General features: G+C 35.6%; 3 protein-coding genes across 3 annotated transcripts; all 3 read right to left on the bottom strand.

The window, feature by feature from the left end:
• Window positions 1-164: 164 nt before the first annotated feature.
• On the bottom strand, window positions 165-24382 carry LOC122281958 (glycerophosphodiester phosphodiesterase GDPDL3-like). Its single transcript, XM_043093850.1, has 10 exons — window positions 24351-24382; window positions 8314-8532; window positions 7133-7432; window positions 6696-6814; window positions 6062-6563; window positions 5113-5151; window positions 4723-5007; window positions 3765-3907; window positions 1915-2395; window positions 165-819 (listed from the first exon to the last, which is right to left on the bottom strand). The coding sequence occupies exons 2-10, from the start codon at window positions 8450-8452 to the stop codon at window positions 515-517; spliced, it is 2313 nt and encodes a 770-aa protein (XP_042949784.1). The 5' UTR covers window positions 8453-8532; window positions 24351-24382; the 3' UTR covers window positions 165-514.
• LOC122281959 (glycerophosphodiester phosphodiesterase GDPDL3-like) lies at window positions 13301-18615 on the bottom strand. Its single transcript, XM_043093851.1, has 9 exons — window positions 18266-18615; window positions 17809-18108; window positions 17579-17697; window positions 16958-17459; window positions 16261-16299; window positions 15832-16116; window positions 14991-15133; window positions 13873-14356; window positions 13301-13640 (listed from the first exon to the last, which is right to left on the bottom strand). The coding sequence occupies exons 1-9, from the start codon at window positions 18405-18407 to the stop codon at window positions 13552-13554; spliced, it is 2103 nt and encodes a 700-aa protein (XP_042949785.1). The 5' UTR covers window positions 18408-18615; the 3' UTR covers window positions 13301-13551.
• LOC122281960 (glycerophosphodiester phosphodiesterase GDPDL3-like) lies at window positions 20407-24318 on the bottom strand. The gene is made up of 9 exons (XM_043093852.1): window positions 24109-24318; window positions 23494-23790; window positions 23210-23325; window positions 22530-23031; window positions 22393-22434; window positions 22005-22247; window positions 21586-21728; window positions 20973-21438; window positions 20407-20649 (listed from the first exon to the last, which is right to left on the bottom strand). The coding sequence occupies exons 1-9, from the start codon at window positions 24263-24265 to the stop codon at window positions 20558-20560; spliced, it is 2058 nt and encodes a 685-aa protein (XP_042949786.1). The 5' UTR covers window positions 24266-24318; the 3' UTR covers window positions 20407-20557.
• Window positions 24383-24761: the final 379 nt, after the last annotated feature.

Below are 24761 nucleotides of genomic sequence, written 5' to 3'. Positions count from 1 at the left end.
TAACGTTACAGTGTCGTGCGGTGTAAGGTGTTGAGACCATGTATTTTTGTTACTGTTTCTGTCACACATAAGCGACGTGCCATGTCGTTATCAATTCAATTACATGTTCATACAAACGAGCCACTGCTTGAGATTGAGCCGCATACTGTGGTCACACTTCAGACTGCTCAATAAACATTCATACTTATCTCATGCACAATGCACACCAAAGAATAATCATCCATGATGGCTACATCTTAAACAAGACAAATGCAAATTGCAGACTACAATAATTAATTCCATCATCACACGTACCCCTCAAGAATCTGTCATCAAATTACAAGGGAAAGAATGAACATGCCTACAAGTTCGAAAAGAAAGAAAGAAAAAAGATCAGAGAGGATGAAAGAATTCACTGCTCTTCGGGAAAATTTTGGATTGGGCCTTGTTAATGTTCCATGCAGCAAAAAGCTCCCGGTAACTTGAAGAAATGAGAAACACGAGCACAAAATAATGTACGAACGTGTTACATCTTTCAGGATAGAAAAAGAGCAGCAAGAAGCATTGCTAGATATGTCAGGAAGAAGCATGAAGCTAGCTTGGGTTGCCCATTCGGTGGAGTTGGAGCTACTGCTGAAGTTCCACCACCTGGGCTGGTACTTGGGCCTCGCGGAGAAACAGAGGGCAGAGGTGGCTCCCTCACATCTTCAATTGTCAGGACAGGGTTTGGAGCCTCTGCTGGTGGCATGTAGGATGAAGAAATGGCTTGCATGAGAGCAACAGGCGGAATAGGTGACATGTAAGAAGGTGTCTTGACGCCCAAACCTAAGCATCGATTTCCTGCATTACACAGAAGCACCAATGTATCAGCAACGAGAGGCAAACCTGAATAGCTCTATTCGACCAAGCCAAAAACAAAAAAGTTTTATATAGCACAGCCAACTTGATTCTTAAAGGTGCCTGGAATAAATAGAGGCAAGGTGTGGAATATGTCTTAGCTGCAATGCTGCATTAATATTGACATCCACCAACATTTCCCCATAAAAAGTGTTGAGATACTGGGCCAAACCTAACCCAATGGGTATGCCCATCAGAGGGCCAACCAAGGGGGCTGGCTCTCCTGAAGCTATCAGCAGGTACTTCGAGTGGTATTTATAGCCAGGTAGTGGTGAAATGGATGTAAAGTGCTCGCCCTAGAGAGTTGGCTAAACAATTTTCCTTACAGCAACATCAGAATTCAAACACCAGAAGCTCAAGCTATCTCCCCATCACTCCTTGTAAGGCCCCATTTAGATGGTGAAAGTGTTTCATCTCATCTCATAATTACAACTTTCTCAAATTCTCACATAAAATATAATTAACAATTCAACATTTTCATATTCCAAAACAATAATAATATTAAAAAATAATATTCTAACAATATTTTATTCAACTTGCATCTCAACTCATCTCATCTCAACTCATTATCCAAACGGCACCTAAATCATTGTGAAATCCTTGTCTGTAGCAGCAAATACCACCACCAGTACAGGAGTGTACTGTCTTGTCAGATTTCAGCAGGAGATTGTGCATCCCCTAGGTGGAAGTGAAGGCAGGCTCAACTTCATAAAACAGCCATCCACAGGTCATGGTGAGGTTTGGTTTGTATGAGCAAAGGAACTAACCCCAAAACCTGACCCCACTTCCACATGTATATGCTGACATTTACCAACAAATTAACCTGGTACACACATTCTAATTTGCATACCAATGAGACCATCTATATCAAGTATTCCGTTGGCAGTATGACCCAGCTTATCACTCAAAATTTCCCCAACTTGATCTCAATATAGAGCATTTGGCATACAGATGTGTCAAAACGACAAGAGAAAGATTTTCAATATAAGTATTTCTGCATCATCTAAATAAAGAACTTCAATATAAGTATCCACTTACTTTTGTATCTAGCAGCCGTCTGAGGGAAGTCAGTGATGACACCATCAACTTTGGCTTCCATGACATATGTGTTGATCTCCACATTTGGATCTGAGTAGAAGTCATATGCTTGGGACACAAATTCATTGCTGAATGTTTCTACATAGACAGGGAGCTTAAATGATTGCAGCTTTGATACGGTATCAGTAGTACTAGAGATGAATGCCTGATTTTCAGGATACACAGAATCCTTGCCGACAACCACAGAATGGGCAAACGTCTTTATGTCCATAACAGTTGAGTCAAGGGCATCACGAATATTCTCATCAACCTTATACACACACTCATAATTTTTTTTTCCCTTGAATTTCATTAGAACAGAACTATTAGTAGACTGAATCATAACTTTTGGGGATGCCTGATTATCATAACCAGCTTTGCTCAAGGCATTAATGACTGCATCGGTTACACTTAATCCCTGGTCTGCAAGATAGGCCGCATGCTGAAAGGAAACAAACAAAACGAAAAATGGCATCATCTACAGGAATAGTCAGGTCAAGTCAAGGTGGGAAGAAATCTCAATTGGTGCCACACAAATTGCACATCCAAACATCTTTGAACAGTATGAAACACGATATTTTCTGCACCACAGTCAATATAATTTTCTTTTTTATTCAAAACAGATGAGGATGTACCACCAAAGCGGAATAGGCATCAACAATATGAGTCCACAGGAATGCTTTTAAGCTACACACTCTTATTTGCAATGATTCCCCTGAGCCCATGCTCAAGTTGTGGAAGGTGAACCAATTTCTGAATTGCATTATGCTTCAAATTTCACATTTTGATTTGAGGGGACTGATCGGCAAGATTTTGAGAAGGAAATCGTGAGGCAGGTAATATTAATATAAACCCAAAGCAGATGCCAACCATAGCAATTCACATGCTTTTTACAACTTTCTTTTTTTATAAGTACGCTGTTTACAACTTTCTATAGACATCCATAAACATATTGGTACCACTCACCTCTCCTCCCACCTCAACCCCCTTCTACAAAACAAAGAAAACACAACTTTCACCATAAAAAAAGTTCCTTTTTTTTTTTTTTTTTTTTAATCTCGGGGAACCTCTTCAAGGCAGGGCCCTTCAGATCCACCCTTGCAGAGTAAACCCCGGTTCCATGCACCGCACCCTTGGAAGTTTCCTTACACGGAACTGGTTAAATCGCTAGCTTTTCACTTGCTCTCTCCCCGGGGGAGCGCCGCCGCCGCGGGGGGGGGGGGGGGGGGGGGGGGGGGGGGGCCCATGAGGTGTTGAACCTTGGACATTGAAGGAAGTGATTCCCAAGACCAAAGCCTCCACACTTGGGCCAACCCGTTGGGGTTACCATGAAAAAAGTTCTAACTTCTAGGGGTTTCCTCAAACTCATGATTTTTCATCATGCAGGGTTTGACCCCCCCAATTAGCATCCAGCGAACCCTTTGGTGACACCCATAGCCAATAATTGCCAAGTTAGTGTAGGACAGGAAATGTACATGCCTTGGATTACTAAGGTGCTCAAAGAGTTTAGAATAGCTTCTTAGTAAACAAAAGGTTGGATGCTACAATAGGCATGGCACTCTCTCATATAAATTACAAAGAGAAATGATAGTTGCAGTCGTAAATGCGCAAGTACCGCAATCACTTTTAAAAAGTGAATAGTGAATCCCACTCGTTTTCTAAACCACTGCATGACACTTGCACATTTCACAACTGTATGTAGTATTATTCAATTACTAATCATGAATTTCTGGTTTGCAATCTCTCTTAGCTTTAGGTTTTTTCTCTTTTAAATTTCTAAGTAACTATAGGGAGGTTGAGTAAATACTCACCTCTATGCTGATCAAGACACCAGTAAGGGAGCTTGCATTCTTTGCCAACTCCAAAAACTCGGACAGTGTTAGAAACTTCCCTGTATTTTTGTTCTTTGGATTCCGAAACAACCTAAAAGTGGAGTAAGGGTTTGCTATTGCCGCTGCAGGATTATTAGAAAATAATTAAACACAAGCACTGAAGTAATGTTCAGGACAAAGTACACAACAGAATATGAGTCAAATAACAAACCCAAAAAGCAGCAGAAGATACAGAAATAGGGAAAGCAAATGCAAAATGGCGATAAGTTGCCCTCTCCACATAAGGATTTAGGGTGTCTCAACTTGGGCCTTATTTGTTTTTTTTGTTTTTTGTTTTTAATTTATTTTATTTATTAACACTAGGTGTCAGCGTCCCGACTAATTTCAGGTGCACAGGCTTTTGGCAAGGAGTTTCCCACAAGTACAGCTCGGATAATTTAAGGGAAAAATCTCCCAGTCCGATAGCTCCTAGAGATTGTTTGCACCCAAGGAGATTTGCACTTTAAACCTAGGGGAGCATACCCTCAAGGGGTTCTTATTTGTTTTCCTACTCAGTCCACGATTCTACATGGCCTCCCAAAAGGTTAAGAAATAGATTCACTTTCACAGGGTAAAACAATTTTGATAGGATGAAGTCAAAACTGTCATAGTCTTGTATACATTTTATAGCATTGGCAATTCCGAAAGAGTTTCAAGTGACTAGTATGGAAATGCTGGCTAATTACACCTCACCACAAGCAGCATGTCAGTGTGATTACCTAAAATCACTAATAACATCGATACAACAGGCGGTCAAATTTCCAGCAGCTACAATTTAGGTAGTAGAAAGGGCGGATATTTATCCCCTGGGTTAACAATAACTGCAAAACAAAATTTTGAAGTATAACATTTTCCAAAGCACAAAAGCTTTCAGTGAGGAGAACCAAATCTGACTTACGTGTCAATCCTTGAATCTGAATCCATGTCATGTTAAAGGCAAATATTCCACTCCCTGCCTTAATCTCTGGAATAGAAGTTGTAAGGTTGCTATACCCTGATTGGGCAACTGTTGTGCTATCTATCAGATTGATCGTGCTTAAGCAGAATGGCGTTCCATCCTTAGCCAATTGAACAGGGCAGTCAAGGACATCTACTTTGTCTTCAATAGCTTTCATATATGCTAAGTCTGTGCACCCAGGGTAATCTCCACTTGCTCCATTTTTGGAGATAACCAAAGGCTTTGCTGGATAGTGAACAAGGTGAAGGAACAAGTTTAACATTATCAGTTATGAGCAGGGAAAAAAAGTCTTAAAGCTTTTATCAGAAGCAATATGAAAGAGGGATATACCTTGTGCTGTAGCATTCTTGCCTAGATGAGCAAAGCAATCTGCAGTATGAGGAGAAATCAGCATCTTGAAGGAAATATTAATTGAAATAAGTGGCCAACAATTCAATTATAAAAAACTAATGTTTGTGTCTGAGATTCAGAAAAGAACAAAAGCACCGTTTGCATCAGAGTTATCCATCTATTTCTGTTATGCAATTCAATGCTTCTGTTTTCAACTATACAATTGCAGCACATAGCATAGAGAAATATATGCAAGTACTCAGAGAGCAAATGCATTCGACTACTATAATAACTTGATAAGGTGCTTCGCATTAAAGGTAGCCCTAGGTTTGAGAACAAAAAAATTGAAAAATTTCCTAAAAACATATTGCATAATGATTTCTAGCCCCAACCACAACCACCCGTCAATGGCCTTCCAGCATGGTCTGCCAAGGGCGGGGTTGTGGAAGTTTTTCAAACTTTGCTAATAGACAGGGGCTTCTTTAACTTCTCATGAAAACATAGGATAACTCATGGATTCATCTGTAGTAAACTACCAATTTTAAACGAAACGAAAGGAGCTCAATCAAGGTGATCTGAAAATGCGCACTAATATCACATGATTGCACCAAAGAATGGTCAAACATTTCACATTGGAGGTACTTCAAGGTCAAGATACAGGCCAAAGAAAAATCAAACAAGGGGGTAGCCAAACCCACAAGGAATTAAAGACTTATTTAATTTGATCATTTCAAATAAATACATCTGTCCAGGGGTTCAGATAGCCAAATCAAGTTTCATTCAGGAAGTTCCGAAATCAAAACCGAAATAAGACCTGATAATTTTATTTTATTTTATTTTATTTATAAGTGAAATTAAAAAAGAAATGCTCAGAAGGAAAATAAGACCTGATAATGAACCCATACTTGATTATGAAAACTATTCTTACAAAGTGAATAAAATAAGTTACCTATTGCCGCTGATGAAGTCATTGGGAAGTCCGTCACCAAACCATCAACGGAAAAGTCACCATTGTCAATGAAAGACAATTGCTCAGATAATGGATCATAACTGTAATTGAAGCTAAATGGAACGTCATTTGCAAAATCTGATGCAAACACTTCTAGCCCTGCCTTATGAGCATCTACGACAACAGTGGTATGAGGTTGTAAATAAAGACTTGCATCTACAGGCCATATGTAAGCTTTGGGAATGAGAATTCCAGAGGCAAATGTCTTGATAAACGTAAGATTCTTTAACAGAGCACCATATGTCTGGTTGGTTAAAGGCTCGATCTCATCCGGTCCTAGAAACCTGAAGACCAGTTTTGTCGTGCTTGGATTAAATCGTTTCATTATACTTCTTAGAAAACCCACCTCTGGTGATGAAATATAACCAATTGTCACACTTCTCGACACCGAAAGTACAAAGCTTCTCATACTTAAATTGCGTTGTGCAAAGAATGCATCATGCTGAAAAAGTGTTAGAATAAAAGGTTACTCAAAATGATAGCTGAGAAGCCACATCCTACATGATTGGATAAATATTCTTATAACAAAGGCAAAGAAAAATTTAATGTAAGACAGTTTATAGTCTTTCTTTACCTGAATGTTCAACCATAAGCCTGCTGGTGGTTTCATAATTGCAGTCAAGTTTTGAACGGTGAGAATTTGGAAGCCATTGCCATCAAATTTATTAGTTCGAGAATAGACTCCTTGAGTTACTGGTATTAAACAGAGAAATTTGCATCAATTGCTAATGCAAAAGAGCATATTAAATAAGCGACAACACAGTCTGATAGCAACTTTAACAGTATTTTGAAAGAGGGGAAGCATAACTACATTTACTCTAAAGACATTGGAAAACAGTATTTGAATCCTAATCCTCCGTATTCATCTCAGACGTGCATAAGAATGTACTTGAACAATAGGCATCCAACTATATGTTAAACAATAAAAAAGGATGGTTCCCTAGGCCTCCGAATAGCCTATACGAGAGAGAAGTAAAGAAAAAGTTGCCAATGACTACTACTCAGACTTACAGAAGACATTAGTTGCTAGCTCACTAAAGGTGAAATCCACCGAAAACCATCCTCTGGTAGGGGCCCCATTAACAAGATAGTCCTTTCTCCTGCTTTTGTAAACACCCAAAGAAATGTCAGTTGCATTATCCAACTTTATGTCGGGCACACAGATCCCAGCTCTATCCTTTGTCAATTGCACATCACACCATAAGAACACATCGGGCACACTAATTTGCAGCGCCAGATCATAGGCAATATTACTAGAATCAGGAAATAGCCCTGAAAACCCACCGCGCGCAATGACTAAAGGCCGCTTACCTACAAAATAATCAGATCATATCAATTAGCTCATGCAACAGGTAGCTAAAAATAATCACGAACGTTTCATGTGTGATAGAATCCCATGTCAAGTAGAAACAACAAGAGTGAGTGGTTACAATAATATTATTGGTCCTAGCCAAGATTGGCTTAATTTAAGATTTCAGGTAGTGCCCCATTTTATGTCACACAAATAGCGGTGGAAATGTTTACGGGAACATCCCTCCAAAAGTTCTTGCCAAATGTAATCGTCCACATCATTTTGACCTTTCTGTTCCCAAAAATTATAAAGTTTGTCAATTTCTACTGTCATATATGACCTAATAGAACCACAAAAGCAAGCCAACAAAACTACCGCTTACACGATGAGATTCTTTTAATTAAAGAAAACAAAAAGAAAAACTTGGGGGGATAAATCAAGCTATTCAGATCAATTTATGGAGATTACAATTCTTCATGTCTCTTCGTTTCACTTAATACATCACATCTCGTCAGCTGAGTTTTCGATTTTCATTGCACGAAGGAAAAGAGCAACACGAAGCATGAAGATTCATTTGGCTGTTGAGAATTAAAACAAAAAAATCGAAAAATAGAAGAACGAGACCAGATTTGGTTACTAGGAAATGCTCCTTACTTAAGAACCCGAACAGGATAAAAATTCTTGTTCATCCAGCTTAATCATCTAAGCTTGGTGACAAACCCGCCCAGGCCCCCCCCCCCCCCAAAAAAAACCAAAAGGATAGAAAATCTAGTTTTCCTTTACTTCGTTTTCTCGTCAACCAGACAGAAAATAATCCAGCAGAAAAATCACATTATTATTATTATTTTTTTTAAAAAGGAAGGGCAGAGAGGGGGGTGGGAGCTTGAGGCAAAACACAAACCGCTAAGTGTAGGCCAGATACTTGTCTTGTTAGATCCCTGAGCAGAGACCAGAGCTGCTACTACCGAGTGAAGCAGAAGAATAAACAAGGTTCGACCGCGTGAGTTAAACATCGCCGGAAAAACTCGCCGGCAAATCATAGAAGCTCAGTAACTTCCGGAGATCGGGTTTTCTTGGAAAATGTGAGCGATTTGCTCAGCTCAGAGAGAGAGAGAGAGAGGTGAGGTTGTGCTCTGAAGTTTTTCGGGCTGGCCATTCTGAATTTACATTTATATATATATATAAAAACATATTTTTGTGAAGCCTAAAATTGCCCTTGTACTTATTTGATTAACTATAATGTTTTAATTAATCTCCTTTTCTTGTTTTTCGACTACGCGTATTCTCGTTGCTTCGGAAGGGGCTGCTCCAAGTCGGCTTGACAAGCCGAGCGGTTTCTGTTGTTATCTGAACGCGAGAGACCTTGCGACGGTGCCAGTCTGTGGTACACTCACCTGTCCCAAACACGACTTAACAACCGTTGTTCGCGTTAAAAATCGAAATCTTTATAACTTTTGAAATCATACTGCTAATAATGTGCATGTAATTACTGAATACAATTCTTTTATAAATAATAAAGAGTATCAGAGTCTGTTTGGACATAAGAAACATTTTTTTCAAAATTTTTGTATAAAATATAATAAATAATTTAATTTTTTAAAATTTTAAAATAATAATAATATTAAAAAATAATATTTTAATAATATTTTATTCACGTTTCAACTTTTATATTAACTTATCTTATTTTAACTCACTATCTAAATTTAACCTTAGTCCCAATTTGGATAAAAAGATATTTTCATTTTATTTTATTTCATTTCAATATTTAAACACAATAAATACAAACACATTTTAATTTTAATAATTATTAAAACTTACTTAACTTTTTGAATAAAATATTACTTTTTTTTAATTTTTAAATAAAAATTATATTAAAAATTATATCTTAATAATATTTTTATTTTATAATATTTTTATTCAATTTTTTCTTTTATTTTTCAAAACTCTATGAAATATATTATCTCAAATTATTTTTAACTTATATCAACTTAACTTAAATATTATATTATTATTTATAAACCATCTCAACTTATTATTTAAATTTTAATAAAAAAATAATTCTTTTAAAAAAAATTAGAAAAATGATTTAATCATTAAAAACAATTATAAAAATAAATTCAAAACTTACCAATCGGTTAAAATATAAAATTCTTTTGTTGTAAAAAAATATCATGTACGTCGATTTATAAATTTAATATTAAAAAAATTTCTTTATTGTCCTAGACTCCCAACGGCCCTTATTTTATTGTTACGTGGACAAACGATCAAGTCAAAAGTTCCATCCTGGCGCCCTTCAACCGAAGCCGGTCATTATTTTCGGGACACAGCTAAATGGAACACAGCTAGAGCGGGGCCCACAACATAGCGATATCCAATCTGGCAAGTGTAAACGCGGTACGCAATGATTGGGCCCACCAACACATGATGTTAGCAAAACGCGCAAAATGGTCTTGGTCTTGGTCTTGGTCTTAGTGTATACGAGAAATGATATTTACAGTCGTAGTTGTATAAATAACATGAAATCGTTTTAAAAAAATAAATTAATATGAGATTCATATAAAAAAAAGTTAATTTTTTAATTATAGATCTTATTTTCTTTCAAAGTAATTACACGATATTTATATGTAACATTTTTCATATAATAAATACAAGGAAAAGGAAATACATGTATGCGCTTCAGACACAATAACAAAAAAATACTTTACAAATTAGCTTAAAATTCTTTTATTATATATAAATATATGATATATCACACTAAATTTATTAAAAAATATATATATATATTTTAAAAATAAATTGATATTTACATTCCTCTGAAAATATACAAGTACAATATATTTTTAAAAAAATGAAAATGAGTATATTTAAAAATATTATTTATATTTTTTTTAAATGCATGCCGATTTCATAATTTATTATTATATCTAGTATTTTTTTAATCAATTTTTTATTAAATGCGTTTATCGCAATTTTTTTTGGTTAATATTAACCACCAACCATTAAAATAAAAGGATACCGTAAGAATCCAACACCAAGGTCAACTCATTCACAATTGATTTATACGATGATATTATTTTTTAGATTAAACACGTCACATTAAAGTAAAAATAAAAATAAATGATAAATGATAAAAGAAATATTATTTTACTCAATAATTATAATGAAAGAAAAATCTAATTATAAATATAATTATATATTAATATATATGCTAATTTAATATGATTGTTTAAAATGTAAATTTTATTTAAAATAATATCAATTTAAATTTTAAATATGAATAAATTAGTATTAATTTATATAGTGATTTTATTTGTACGTAATAAAATTAAAAAAAAAAAAAAACTGTTTCTTTGAAGTCTTGGGACCCACTACCTTTGTAAACGTTACAGACTACACGCACGACAGTGGTTTTGGGCCATAGATGGTGAAACGTCGGCGTCGGCGACTGTTCTATCTTTGAGAAAAAAAAATTTGAAAATTTCAAATTAAAATACTTGGAGTTGAGTCATTGCGTAAAATGCAAGTCAGTAAACGAGTCGTTTTTCATGTGATTTTTTTTTTTCTTTTTTGGCTTTTGGAACCCTTTGAGAATCTCTGTATCACCGATTACACACTTCCTATTATTCAATTTCTTCGTCATAATATTTCTAACTAAATTAATTATAACATAAATTGATGAAGATTGAGGTTTTGTTTAGATTTAGAAAATGTTTAATCTCATTTTATTTTATTATTAAATTTTTTTAAAATTTTTACACAAAAATAATAACTAATTCAATTTTTTAAAATGTAAACATTAAAATAAATCAGTAATGATACACAAATAATTATTTTTATAATTTCTTATATAATTATATTTTATTAATAAATTATTTTATAAAAATGACCCGTACCTAAAAAAGCAAAAGAAAGTTGGGAATGCATTATTTTCCAAAATAAATATGAGATTATGTGGAGAGCAATAAAGGAATCACAAGTGAAAATGAGAGGAGCAACGCGGAAAGACGTGTGGGAATGGGTCCTAAGAAAAAAGGTATATCCTTTTTTATGCAAATTAAATGCAAAGGTCATTGGGATTGGATACCCTCTTTCCACTCCAAACCACTACTTTTGTTAACAGTCCTTTTCTCCTGTTGTTAAAAATGAAAAGGTCTTCGGCTACTAACATTTTAGCCCAAAGGTTTCTTAAAGTGATGCGAATCATTCCCACTTCTTTTCCAGCTCTATGAATCACCACGACGCCCATCTAACAAACTTTCCATTTAAGTGATATGAATGTTCAGCTTTACACACTGATAACTTTATTTTATATAATATGATACGCCAATATAGCCATGTGAACACGATCAAAGATTCAAATGCCAAATATACCATTTTCAAGCCAAAATGTAAGTCACAAAACTCAAACAAAATCTCAAAACGAGTGGCACTGCATGCAAGTTTGAATTAATTTAAACAACTTGCACATAAAAAGAAAAAAATGATACACAGCCAGACATTGCAATCGCTACTATTTTAAGCTATAAAGACTTGTTTGAATGATCCCCTACCTACTCAAATATTAAATATTTTTTATTTTTTATATTTTTAAAGAAAATAAAAGTGTAAAACTCAGAACCCCCGTAGACACTGTCTACTAGACAGACAGAATACGAAGAACGGTGTCAGATTGAGACGACCGATTCAACAAAGACATTGTCGCCCTCAGATTACTGCTACTGGGGAAGTTCTTAAATATATAAGATGTGACGAAATGGGGGGACCTTCTTTTGTCAGATACCACCAGACGGTATTATTGGGGAAGGAAGCTTCTGTGGAAGTGAAGCCCATATGGCAGCACGTGGGAAGGACCAGGATGGAAGACAAGAGGATGAGGACTTTGATTGGTCCTTCAGCGAAATGGTTTACTCGGTCCAAATAAATCAAGATTTGGATGGAGCTAGCGCCTTCAAATCCGCGGCGGAAGACTTGTGGAAGACTTGGTCAGACTCAAAGGAAAGTGGCATATGGTTTGGGGGCATGCTCAAATGGCTGATGTGATGCCCTGATTTTTTTTTTTTCTTTGGATAACGATATATTACGTTTCATTTATTATTTCTCTATTTAAATCTGAATTAAAAAATTCATAACTTGATTTTATTGTATAATTTAAAAATAAATAAATTTAATTAATCAATGTAATCATATAAATTAATTAAAAATAAATTTAATTTTATAAAAATTGACTCAAAGAATTGCAAGAAAGTCTATGAAATTTTTAATCCAGATTTCAATAGTTAAAAGAAAAAAATTGAATAATAAAACAATAGTAAATGAAATGTAAAGATATTATTATTTTTTTTGTCACTTGAAATTCAAAGAGATTTTGATCCTTTTTTATTTATTTTCCTACTGAAACATAAACAAAAAGTCCCCCATCCTCTGTTTCTATGTTATTTTAAATGCTCATTTACTAAAGTATGGCATTTTTTACAATACAATGCGTACATGGAAACAATGATCATATATATTCTTTTATATGTAACCAACTTATTTTTGAGGAGTGGGAATTTTGGTCACTTGGGCGTTCATACTTAAAAAGAATGAATATTTGGTAGCACGTACGAAGGTCGAGCCTGGGAGAAGTTGCTACTGCATGAGCATTTAGAAATTTGAGGGCAAGAGCCCATTGGTCTAAGCACGTTTACTTCAACACACCACACCACCCACCCATCATATTTGGATTAGTAATATTACTCATTATCTAAATTTTTATTATTTGGATCAGTAATACTACTCATTATCTAAATTTTTATTATTTTTTTATTATCTCATAATGTAATATTAGATAATTAGAGATTATTTATTACATTTCACATCACGTATCATCTAGATGCCATATCATGAGATGATGAGAAAAATGATAATGAATATATTTTTTATATTTGGATATGAATATCCAAAGTGAAAAATTCTATTCATCATCTTCACACTACACACAACAAGTAATTTTTGACTTCATGAGATTTTGAAACTGAAACACCAACAGAAAACCTTCTGGGTCAAGGCCATCTACAAATTTAGCTACGTATAAATCTGGTTCATACCAGTCATGTATGACTCAGTGGGAAAATAACCCATACCAGAAAACTCCACTATCTTAGCTCCTAAAGAACTTAAAGAGATTGCCAGGCTTAACAGGCTGCATGTATGAAGGTGTGTCTTTGCCCAAACCTAAGCACCGATTCCCTGCATTGCATTGAAGCACCAATGTATCATAAATTATGAGAGCGGTTGGAATGGACTTGATAAGACATTGTCAGAAAGAAATATTAGAAAGATATCTCCATAAAAATGATCATAAGCCTAGGAATCATGATAATTTTGGCCATCAACAAAAATTATTTAAATATATGGAGAATCTAATTTATATATATATATATATATATATATATATATATATTTATCAGTGTCTGCTTACTTTTGTATCTGGCGGCTGTCTTAGGGAAGTTGGTGATGACACCATCAACTTTGGTCCCCATGACAAATGTGTTGATCTCCACAGTTGCATCTGAGAAGAAGTCCCATGCTTGAGACACAAACTCATTGTTGAATGTCTCTACATAAACAGGGAGCTTAACTGCCTGTAGCCTCGACACAATATCAGTAACATAAGTGAGGAATGCTTGAATTTCAGGAATGACAGAGTCCTTGCTGACAACCACGGCATCGGCAAATGTCTTTATGTTCTCAATAGTTGAGTTGGGTGCATCAATAATATTATCATCTGCCTTGTAGACAAGCTCATAATTGTTTTTGTTCGCGAATCTCATTAGGACTGAGCTATTACTGGACTGAATCATAACTTTTAAGGATGTCTGGGTATCATAACCAGCTTTGCTCAAGGCATCGATGACTGCATCGGTTATATTTAATCCCTGCTTCTTTCCAAGGTAGTCTGCATGCTGAAAGAAACAAAACAGAAGAATTAATGGAAATAATCAATTAGAGATAGTAAAATCAGGATGCGCAGAAACATGGTACTTTCTGGCATTCTGCACTAATCTCATGAACAAAAGGAGGAAAGTTCAGGGACCAGTTACTGAGGTACATAAATACTTTCGATCATAAGGGACTGATCAACAAGATATTGAGAAAAAATGCAAGTGAAAGGTAATATGGACCTAAAGCAAATGCCAAACATGACAAACTTATTATTTACTTGCAAAATTTTCAAAGAAACACAAGTTCCACCAAGAAGAAAGTTCAAAACCCCAAGGTACTTCCTCAAACGCATAATTTCTCATCATGGTTTCACTCAACCAACTAGCATCCAGCCAACTCTACAGCGACATCCGTGGCTGATATATGTCTGGTTTGTGTAAGACTGAGGGACTGTACATGCTTTGGGATTAGTAAGGCGCTCACAGAGTATTGGATACCTCCTTAGTAAACAAAGAATGCTGCCATAGGCGTCACACTCTCTCATGATGGGTTACTAGTCAAGGATTTCTAGTTTAAAACCTTCTCCCTTAAAATCTTCAGTTTTTTTTTTTTTTAAAAAGCAACTAACAGAATGTAGGCAGGGCAAATACTAACCTCTATGCTGATCAGGACACCAGTCAGAGAGTTCGTGTTCTTTGACAAAGCCAAAAACTCAGACAATGTTAGAAACTTTCCAGCATTTTTGAACTTTGGATTCCTGAACAATTTAAATGTTGAATAGGGGCTTGCTATTGCCGCTGCAGGAATTTATGAAAAAAGGAAGTAAATACAGTGATTGAAGTAGGAATTTAGGACTAGCATGCTAATGATATTCACAAGAACACAACAGAATGTGATTCTATCTAACATTGCCACAATGCAGTAGAAGAGGTTTTATAGAGAAAACAGATGAATAATGGAATGAAGGGGCTAGGATTTAGGTTGTCTCAACTGGGGCCTTATAACTAGTGTTCCTTCTCCGAGGTCTATACATATGTTTTCCAAAATGTGACCCGGCATCCCAAAAGCCTAAGATTTTGATTGCCACATTCAACACTTCTAAAAAACAGTACTAACATGTACTTTCTCACTCTTCTTCAAAACTCTCCTATTTCCCATTAAATTGTAGGCGCATTGGTAGTTCTGAACGAGTTTAAGTGGCACGAATGGACATGTTGGCTAATTACACCTCGCCGTGGTTGCATGGTATGTATGACTACCTAAAATCACTAATAATATTGACACAACAGTTAATCCTCCATTTAATACGAGGGATATAGATGAAAAATAGTCACAATATTTTCAGCAGTTGCATGCAAAACTTTCGCTATTTACACTTTTAGGCAGAAAAGAGGAAGGATATTGATCTCTCGGTCTCAACAAAAACTGGTAAACAGATTTATTAAAGTTTTCAAAGCACGAAAGGTTTCAGTGAGGAGAACCAAATTTGACTTACGTTTCAATTCTTGAATCTGACTCCATGTTAGGCTAAAAGTAAATATTCCACTCTCATCCTGAATCTCTGGAATAGAAGTTGTAAAGTTGCTATAACTTGATTCGGCAACTGTTGTGCTATCTAGCAGATTTATCGAGCTTAAGCAAAATGGTGTCCCATCCTTTGCCAATTGAACAGGGCAGTCAAGGACATCTACGCCATCAGTAATAGCTTGTGTATATGCTAAGTCTGTACAACCAGGGTAATCTCCACTTGCTCCACATTTAGAGATAACCAACGGCTTCTCTGGATGATGAGCAAGGGGAAAGAATAAGGTTAACAATGACATTCTGAAAATTAATGTTGGTATAGAGATATCCAATTAAAAATCACTTATTAGCAGAACAAAATCAAAGCTTTTATTAGAAGCAATACATAACAGCGATATACCTTGTGGTGAAGCACCTTTGCCAAGATGAGCAAAGCAATCTGCAGTACGAGAAGGGAAATCAGCATCTTGAAGAGGTTTACTTTATTAAGCTGCCGATGATGTAATAATAATCACAAGGAAAGGTATTTTAGTGCTTCTGTTCTTAAAAAAATTGCAAATGCAGCATATGTGACAGAGAATTACGTGCAAGCACCAAGAGAACATGTACCACTGCACTTCTATAGTAATCTGATAGGGTGCTTTGCATCATAGGTTGCCACACGTCCAGAAATGAAATGGCAAAGTTTCAAAAAATCAGAGTAACGTTTAGTAAACAGTTTTATACAATGATTTATCTTTATTCTTTAACTTCTCATGAAAATGTAGGATAACTAATGAATACATGGTAGAAAGCTCGAAATAGATCCAGTTTAGAACAAAATGAGAGAGTCGTTCAAGGTGATTTAGAAATGTGCACTGATATCAAAGGACTTTCACTAAAGAAGTGTCATTCATTTCACATTGAAGAAGGTGCTTCAAGGTCAAGATATAGGCCAAGGAAAACTGCATCAAGGGATCCTGGTAGCCAAATTCTACAATCTGGAAATGGAAATTCTTAATTGATTTGATGTTCGATTGATCCGTCAAGGAGTTCCAGTAGCCAATAGTTTATAATTGGTAATGCAAGATATGTAGGTGAACACTATTCTTATTTACCTATAGCAGCCGATGGAGTAATTGGAAAGTCGGTCAGCATGCCATCCACAGAGAAGTCACCATTGTCAATGAAAGACAAGTGCTCAGATACTGGATCATAACTGTAATTGAAGCTAAATGGAACGTCATTTGCAAAATCTGATGCGAAAACTTCTAGTCCTCCCTTGTGAGCATCCGCGACAACAGTGGTATGAGGTTGTAAGTAAAGAGTTGCATCTACAGGCCATATGTAAGATTTGGGAACAAGAATTCCGGAGGCAAATGACTTGATAAATGCAAGATTCTTTAACAAAGAACCATACGTCTGGTTGGTTGAAGGCTCAAGCTCATCTTGTCCTAGAAACCGAAAGACCAGTTTTGTCGTTTTAGGAGTGATTTGTGTCCTGATACTTTTTAGGAAAGCCACCTCTGGTGATGAAACAAAACTAACTGCCACACTTCTCGACACAGAAAGTACAAAGGCTCTCATACTCAAGTTGTGCTGCGTGAAGAATGCATCATGCTGCGAAAGGGCTAATGGTAAAAAATATAGCTCAAAAACCACATTCTAGAGTAATCTCTGTCCCGACCAAAGGTGTTGTCCCATTTAATATAAGACAGTCATCTATGACTTCAATTTACCTGAATGTTCAACCATAAGCCTGGTGGCTTCACCGTGGTAGCCAAATCTTGAACAGTGAGGATTCGGTTGTCATCATTGCCATCAAACCTATTGGTTCTAGAATAGACTCCTTGAGCCACTATGACATCCCAACATATGCAAAGAAAAATGTAATTAGTTCATATATAAGACACCCAACCCAATTGCGGAAATGTGAAGAAGAAAATGGTTAGGACAGCTCAAGACTTACGCAAGACATTATTTGCTAGCTTGTTGAAGGTGAAATCCACAGGAAACCATCCTCGGGTAGGGACTCCGTTAACAAAGTAAACCTTATTCCTGTCTTTGAAACTTCCAGTCGCAATTTCAGTAGCATTATCCAGCTTGATGTCCGGAAAACAAATCCCGACGCCATCCTTTGTCAACTGCACATCGCACCATAAGAGCACATTGGGTAGGCTAACTTGCAGTGCCAGATTATAGGCAGGTGAACTAGAATCAGGAAATAGGCCTGAAAACCCACCGCGTGCAATGACTAAAGGCGGATTGCCTACAAATTGATCCAATCATTCAAAGTTAGTTAGTTCAAAGGACACTTAGTTTTTTTTATTCATGCTTTTCTAGTGATGATATGCCATTTAAAGTTGAGACAACAAGAGTGAGTTGGTATAGAAAGAGGAGGTAGCTTTTGAGACAAAAACACAAACCGCCAAGTGTAGGCCAGAGACTGGTCTTCTTAGGTCCCTGAGCAGAGACCGGAGCCAGTACTACCGAGTGAACCAGAAAGAGAAAGAGGGCCGCGCGACCGAGTAAGTTATACATTGCCGGAAAAGCTCGCGGGAAATCCATAGAAACTTAGTAACTTCCCGCTATCGGGCTTCGATCGTGTGATTTGCTTAGCGGGGAGAGGGAGAGATTTAACCAAGAAACGTGCGTAACCATCACGTTAAATGTTGGACCACTGGGACCGCCACGAAAGTTCAAAACTTTACAGCCTCACCGAAACGACAAAAATTTGGGGCATAAAACACATGCATCGAGGAGACTATTTCGATGATCGAATGATTCGAACAAAGCTGCAGTAACATGGCAAACTGTAGGAAGGAAGATGGGGCAAAGGACAGGTTGTTAAAGTTGACAAAGGCCCCCCGAGTCCCGACGTTATTGTTACTCACATTCACTACAGTGGCTGTGACCAAGTCAACTTGACCTTAAAATTGAAGGCGCCGATGATCTCGGCACCAATCATCATTTACTCTTTTTGACTAATCACGTCGAAATATAAATATCTTTATCATGATTAATTGTGTGTTGAGAATTAAAAAAATTAAAAACAAAAAATAAAAAATTTTGTGTTGAGAAAAAAAAAATTGTGTTAAATATCTTTTAGGCTGCATTTAGATGTTGAGTTCAGTTTAATTTTTTATAAATAGTAATAGGATGAGATAGTGAAGTGAGTTCTATAAGACCTATCTAAGATGGGTTTATATGTATTTGGATATTAAGATGAGTTTAATACTATTTATAGAAAGTTGAAAAGGTTATAGATTCCACATGTAAATAAGTTTTGAATTGATATAAGTTTAGTGATTTGAGAATTATATATTTAGATATTAGAATCAACTTAAAATTCAGCGCAGACCAACAATCAAACAGGGCCGAGTAGACTATACACTTTTCACTGTATAATTTAATTTAAAAAATAAAATTTAAAATTTAAATATTATAAATAAAATTTTACCATTTTTAATGATACGGATTATGTGCTTATGATCTACAAAAATAAAATAATTTAATAATTTAATAAGAATTTTAAAAAGCACGATTTAAAAAAAAAAAAATTCAGATTTTCTTTCAAATGGAGTTATAATTCTATAGAAGGTTCTTTTTTGTATTTGTAAGGATATATATATATATATATATATATATATTTATATATATATATATATATATATTTCTGGGTCAATTGCATAATTGAATTTTTAATTGTTTACAAGGAACCACTTACCTTTCTAAAATATTGAACAATTAATATTTTGATACGTCCAGATCGATCAGACACAATTCATAGAGGTTTTCTTCAACCCGTTACCATATCTGGATGATCTGTAAACAAAATTTGCAAATCAAAAAATTAAACTTAGGTTTTCTTCAACTAACCAGCATATACAAATATTTGCAGTCATAGAGTGTATAAATACTATACACTCTTTTGAAAAAAAGTATGTAAATATAAGATTTATATTAAAAAAATTAATATTTTAATAATAGACTTTACTCTTTTTTAAAAAAAATGCATGGTGCTTATACAATTATGATGACTGTATCTAATATTACTCTATATATATACATATATATTACTAGCTAGTTAGCTAGCTATGCTACTGTTGTTGTATGAGAAAATTACCTATTCATCAACCACCAACTGCATGCTACCCTTTATTATAAAACTTCATCGATCATCTTAGAACATTCTCAATAGATTATGATCCAAAGTTAAAAAATATTTTTGATGAATGTAAAATGAATTTGACTTTTAATTATTCCATTCGCGTAAGTCTTTACATTGGAATAGTTATTTTTTCATTATATAACAATAAAATAATATAAGAAGAATTTGACTTTGGCTATTTATACGAAATCTCCACATTGAATTATCCATTTATTCATTATATAATAATGATTAATTAATAATTAAAAAAATATTTAACTAACTTTTTTAATTATTAATTTATTTTATTTTATCATGATATTTTACTATTCTACGTATTATATGTTAATTAGTAATCATATTCTAATTAATTAGTAATCAGGAGTAATATAAAGTAATAAAATAAACATTTACTCCTTAAACAATAACAAGCAAATTTGATTTGATTTTTATAAATATTGTAGCTCAAAGCTAATAAATTTGGATTTGCAATTTACATAATCCAGTGCAATCAGTTTTTCATCTCTAATAGTTAAATGAGACTTTATTTTTACATTTGGATAGTCCATTAACGATTTTCCGCGAATTGATACAAACTTCCAGGCGTAATAGGCTGCATGTATGGAGGTAACTTTTTGCCCACACCTAAGCACCGATTTCCTGCATTGCATTGAACCACCAACGTATCAAATAGACATCATGATATATATGAAGCGCTTGGTATTCAATTGTTACATATACCGAATCTAGTTCACATGTTATAATATAAAGATTAAGTTCCAAGTACTGATCATCATTTGATATGGTATTAATTAAAGCAAAGGTTCTGAACTTGAAATCTGATGATATATCTACGCACGAGAGAGTGATTATCTCTAGTCATCAACTTTTATTTTTTCTTTTTTGGATAAATAGGGATTTAAGTTTTACCATTACATGATGCATCACATGAATATAGGTTGAATATGAATAAACCCACTTACTTTTGTATCTGGCAGCTGTATAAGGGAAATCGGTGATGATACCATCAACTTTTGCCACCTGGACAAATGTGTTGATCTCCACAGTTGCATCTGAGTAGAAGTCCCATGATTGAGTCACAAACTCATTGCTGAATGTCTCTACATAAACAGGGAGCTTCTCTGCATGAAGCTTGGGCACAATATCGGTAGTATTAGTGATAAATGCTGAAAGTTCAGGGAAGATGAAGTCCTTGGTGACAACCACTGAATCGGCAAACTTCTTTATGTTCTTAATGGTTGAGTCGGAGCCATCAGCAATACTCCCATTGGCCTTGTATACACACTCGTAATTGCTTTTGCCCTTGAATTTCATTAGAACTAAGCTATTACTAGACTGGATCATAACTTTTAAGGATGTCTGTTTATCAAAACCAGCTTTGATCAAGACTTCGTTGACCGCATCAGCTACTCTCACTCCTCGTGCATTCTGCAAGGAACAGATCAACAGAATGAAACGGGGATGATCAAGAAAAATATTCAAATCAGGAGGCATGAGAAGAAACACACATCTGATAAATTGCAAATCATGTATTTCAACAACAAAAAGACAGTAAGCAGGAGAGCAAATACTCACCTCTATGTTGATCAGGACACCAGTAAGAGATTTCGCATTCTTTGACAAGGCCAAGAAATCGGACAATGTTATAAACTTTCCGGCATTTTGGAACTTCGGGTTCCGGAACATTTTAAACTTGGCAGAGGGGTTTGCTATTATCGCTGCCAGAATTTATGCATAATACAAGCATATATATAGATATTAACGAAAATCCTCATTTAATGCAGAGAATTAATTCAAACTGATGTAAAGTTCCATCATGCTTGTCTCTCAGTCTCGACAAAAGCTTTTAAACAAATTTAAGAGGATGAATTTTTCCAAAGCATGAAGCTTTTAGTGAATGTTTTCTTCGTTTGCTGTCGGATTATGAAGGAGAGGTTGTGGTTTAAAGGGTATAACTGCACAGAGTATGTAAAGGAGAACCCAATTCAACTTACGTATCAAGGTTTGAATCTGATTCCATGCCAAGTTAAAGGAAAATATTCCACCCACATCCTTTGGAACTATTGCATTTTCTGTCAAATTTTCTGAGCTCAGGCAAAATGGTGTCCCATCCTTGGCCAGTTGAACTGGGCAGTCAATTACTTCTGCACCATCTGCAATAGCTTTGTTATATGCCAAGTCTGTGCAACCTGGGTAATCTCCACTTGCTCCATATTTAGAGATAATCAATGGTTTCACTTCATAATGAGCAAGGTGAAAGAGTGTCAATAATGATATATCGAGAATAATGTTGTTATAGAAACACACACTTAGACAACATAATCAATCAGTTGTGAATTGAAAATGATAGAAGCTTTGGTTATTGTGACCGTGATAATATACCTTGTGATGAAGCTTTTCTGCTGAGATCATGAGCAAAGCAAGCTGCAGTACGAGGAGAAAAATTCAGGATTGTGATGAAAATACTTAACAGTAAATACCTAGTAGAGAAAAAAAAAAAAAAAAAAAAAAAGACTTACCTATAGCTGCTGAGGCAGTCATTGGGAAATCGCTAAGCACTCCATCAACAGAGAAGTCAGCATTGTTAACGAAAGACAAGTACTCCAATATGGGATCATGACTGTAATTGTAGCTAATGGGAATGTCATTTACAAAATCCGAGGCGAAAACTTCAAGCCCTGCTTTATGAGCATCCGCGACAATAGAGGTATGGGGTTGTAAATAAAGAGTTGCATCTACAGGCCATATGTAGTCCTTGGGAACAAGGATTCCGGAGGCAAATGTCTTGACAAAAGTAAGATTCTTTAATAGAGAGCCATATGTCTGGCTTGTTGAAGGCTCAATCTCATTTCGTCCTAGAAATCGAAAGACCAGTTTTGTCTTTGTGGGTTTAAATCCCGACGCAATACTTGTTAGGAAAGCCACTTCTGGTGATGAAATGTAATCAACTTTCATTCTTTTCGAAACAGAAAGCACAAATGTTGTCATACTCAAATTGTGTTGCGTGAAGAATGCATCGTACTGCAAATTAAGTGTTCGGAGTTGCAGCAATAGGGTTAGTGATCAGAATGCATGATAGCCGAGAAGCCAAGCCATATCCAACAGTATCAGAGGAAAATTAAAGCAACGAACGATCGAGGAGACCAATTCAATATTAAGGCACACAGACAGCACAACTCATAATCTTTTGTTTAATTACCTGAATGTTCAACCATAAGCCTGGTGGTTTTATTTCTTTAGCCAAATAATCAACGGTGATAATTGCAAAGCCATGGTTATCAAATCGGTTAGTTCGAGAATAGACTCCTTGCGTTACTGGCAATTAGAAACAGAGAAATTCGCATCAGCTGACGATGAGAAATCTCATATCAAATAAGTAGAAACCTTGACTGATAGCAACTATAAACAGATCGAGTGCATAGACGGTAACCAAAAAAAAAAATGTAAAGAAAATAAGGCTTTCAAGCGAAAAGTCAGATATACCGGAGACAAGGCTTGCTAGCTCTTTGTAGGTGAAATCCACGGAAAACCATCCTCGGGTAGGGACCTTATTAACTTGGTAAACGCTACTTCTCTTTTCGTAACCAGTGGCAATGTCAGTAGCATTCTCCAACTTGACACCCTGCGCACAAATCCCAACTCCATCCTTTGTTAATTGCACGTCACACCATACGTGGACATTGGGTAGACTAAGTTGCCGTGCCAGATCAAAGGCAATTGAACTAGAATCTGGAAACAGCCCCGAAAACCCTCCTCGTGCAATCACTAGAGGCGGTTTACCTACAAAATATTAATTCCAATCATATGTTTCAGTTTATTAGCACGCTATGTAAAACTCAAGTAGAAACATTAACATGAATGATCAATGAATGAATTACAACATTGTTGTGTAGGAATATATTTTTGTGACGTCGTATGTGTAATGTTTCACAAAGATATCGAAGGTACGTACGTACGTACTAAATCCGGTGGAAGAACAATATTCTCACTCCGTTTTAATTTCATTTTTCAAGAAAGCAGAAAACTTTTTCGTTTTGTTCCAACGTTATATTTTTCTCGGCGGTACAGGTACTAGAGGCTTGGAGGCAAAACACAAACCAGTAAGCGTAGGCCAGCGATCAGTCTGGCTAGGTTCCTGAGCAGATACCAGAGCTAATACCGCGGTGCATTGAAGTAGGAGAAGAAAGAACGCCCGACAGCGTGGGTTGCACGTTGCCGGAAAAGCTTGCTGGCAAACCATTGAAGTTGAGAACATACGTAACTTTCGAGGATAACGTTTTGTCGGGAGATTTGTGAGATTTTCGTAGCTTTGTAATAGATATATATATATATATATATATAGAGAGAGAGAGAGAGAGAGAGAGAGAGAGAGGGCTCGATTTGCTTGCGAAAGAGAGATGAGGGGATGGCTTACCGCGCAATCCTGCATATTTGACGTCGTCAAGATTTTTCCAATTTGGCATGCATGCAAGTATTCTGGCTCTAAGGTAAATTAGGCTGATCGGTTGGCATGGGAAAACGTGTTTTAATGGGATTGGTGAAAAGGGATAACAGTTCGGATAATCACGAACGTTTCCTGTGTGATAGAATCCCATGTCAAGTGGAAACAACAAGAGTGAGTGGTTAAAATAATATCATTGGTTCTAGCCAAGGTTGGCTTAATTTAAGATTTCAGGTAGTGTCCCATTTTATGTCACAGAAATAGCGGTGGAAATGTTTACGGGAACATCTCTCCAAAAGTTCTTGCCAAA

The sequence above is a fragment of the Carya illinoinensis genome, chromosome 11 (assembly GCF_018687715.1).
Source record: "Carya illinoinensis cultivar Pawnee chromosome 11, C.illinoinensisPawnee_v1, whole genome shotgun sequence".
Taxonomy (NCBI): Eukaryota; Viridiplantae; Streptophyta; class Magnoliopsida; order Fagales; family Juglandaceae; genus Carya; species Carya illinoinensis.
Note: the sequence above shows the minus strand (reverse complement) of the source record. Positions and strands in the feature narration are given on the sequence as shown.

Coding starts and splice junctions, on each gene's coding strand:
- LOC122281958 (XM_043093850.1), bottom strand. CDS start 8,452: ATGATTTGCCGGCGAGTTTTTCCGGCGATGTTTAACTCACGCGGTCGA. Junction 7,433..8,313: donor TATCTGGCCTACACTTAGCG/GTTTGTGTTTTG, acceptor ATTATTTTGTAG/GTAAGCGGCCTTTAGTCATT. Junction 5,008..5,112: donor CAAGAATGCTACAGCACAAG/GTATATCCCTCT, acceptor TTCACTATCCAG/CAAAGCCTTTGGTTATCTCC.
- LOC122281960 (XM_043093852.1), bottom strand. CDS start 24,265: ATGTTCTCAACTTCAATGGTTTGCCAGCAAGCTTTTCCGGCAACGTGC. Junction 21,729..22,004: donor TCAGATTCAAACCTTGATAC/GTAAGTTGAATT, acceptor AAATTCTGGCAG/CGATAATAGCAAACCCCTCT. Junction 21,439..21,585: donor GTGTCCTGATCAACATAGAG/GTGAGTATTTGC, acceptor TGTTCCTTGCAG/AATGCACGAGGAGTGAGAGT.
- LOC122281959 (XM_043093851.1), bottom strand. CDS start 18,407: ATGGATTTCCCGCGAGCTTTTCCGGCAATGTATAACTTACTCGGTCGC. Junction 17,698..17,808: donor GCTAGCAAATAATGTCTTGC/GTAAGTCTTGAG, acceptor GGGATGTCATAG/TGGCTCAAGGAGTCTATTCT. Junction 14,357..14,990: donor GTGTCCTGATCAGCATAGAG/GTTAGTATTTGC, acceptor TGTTTCTTTCAG/CATGCAGACTACCTTGGAAA.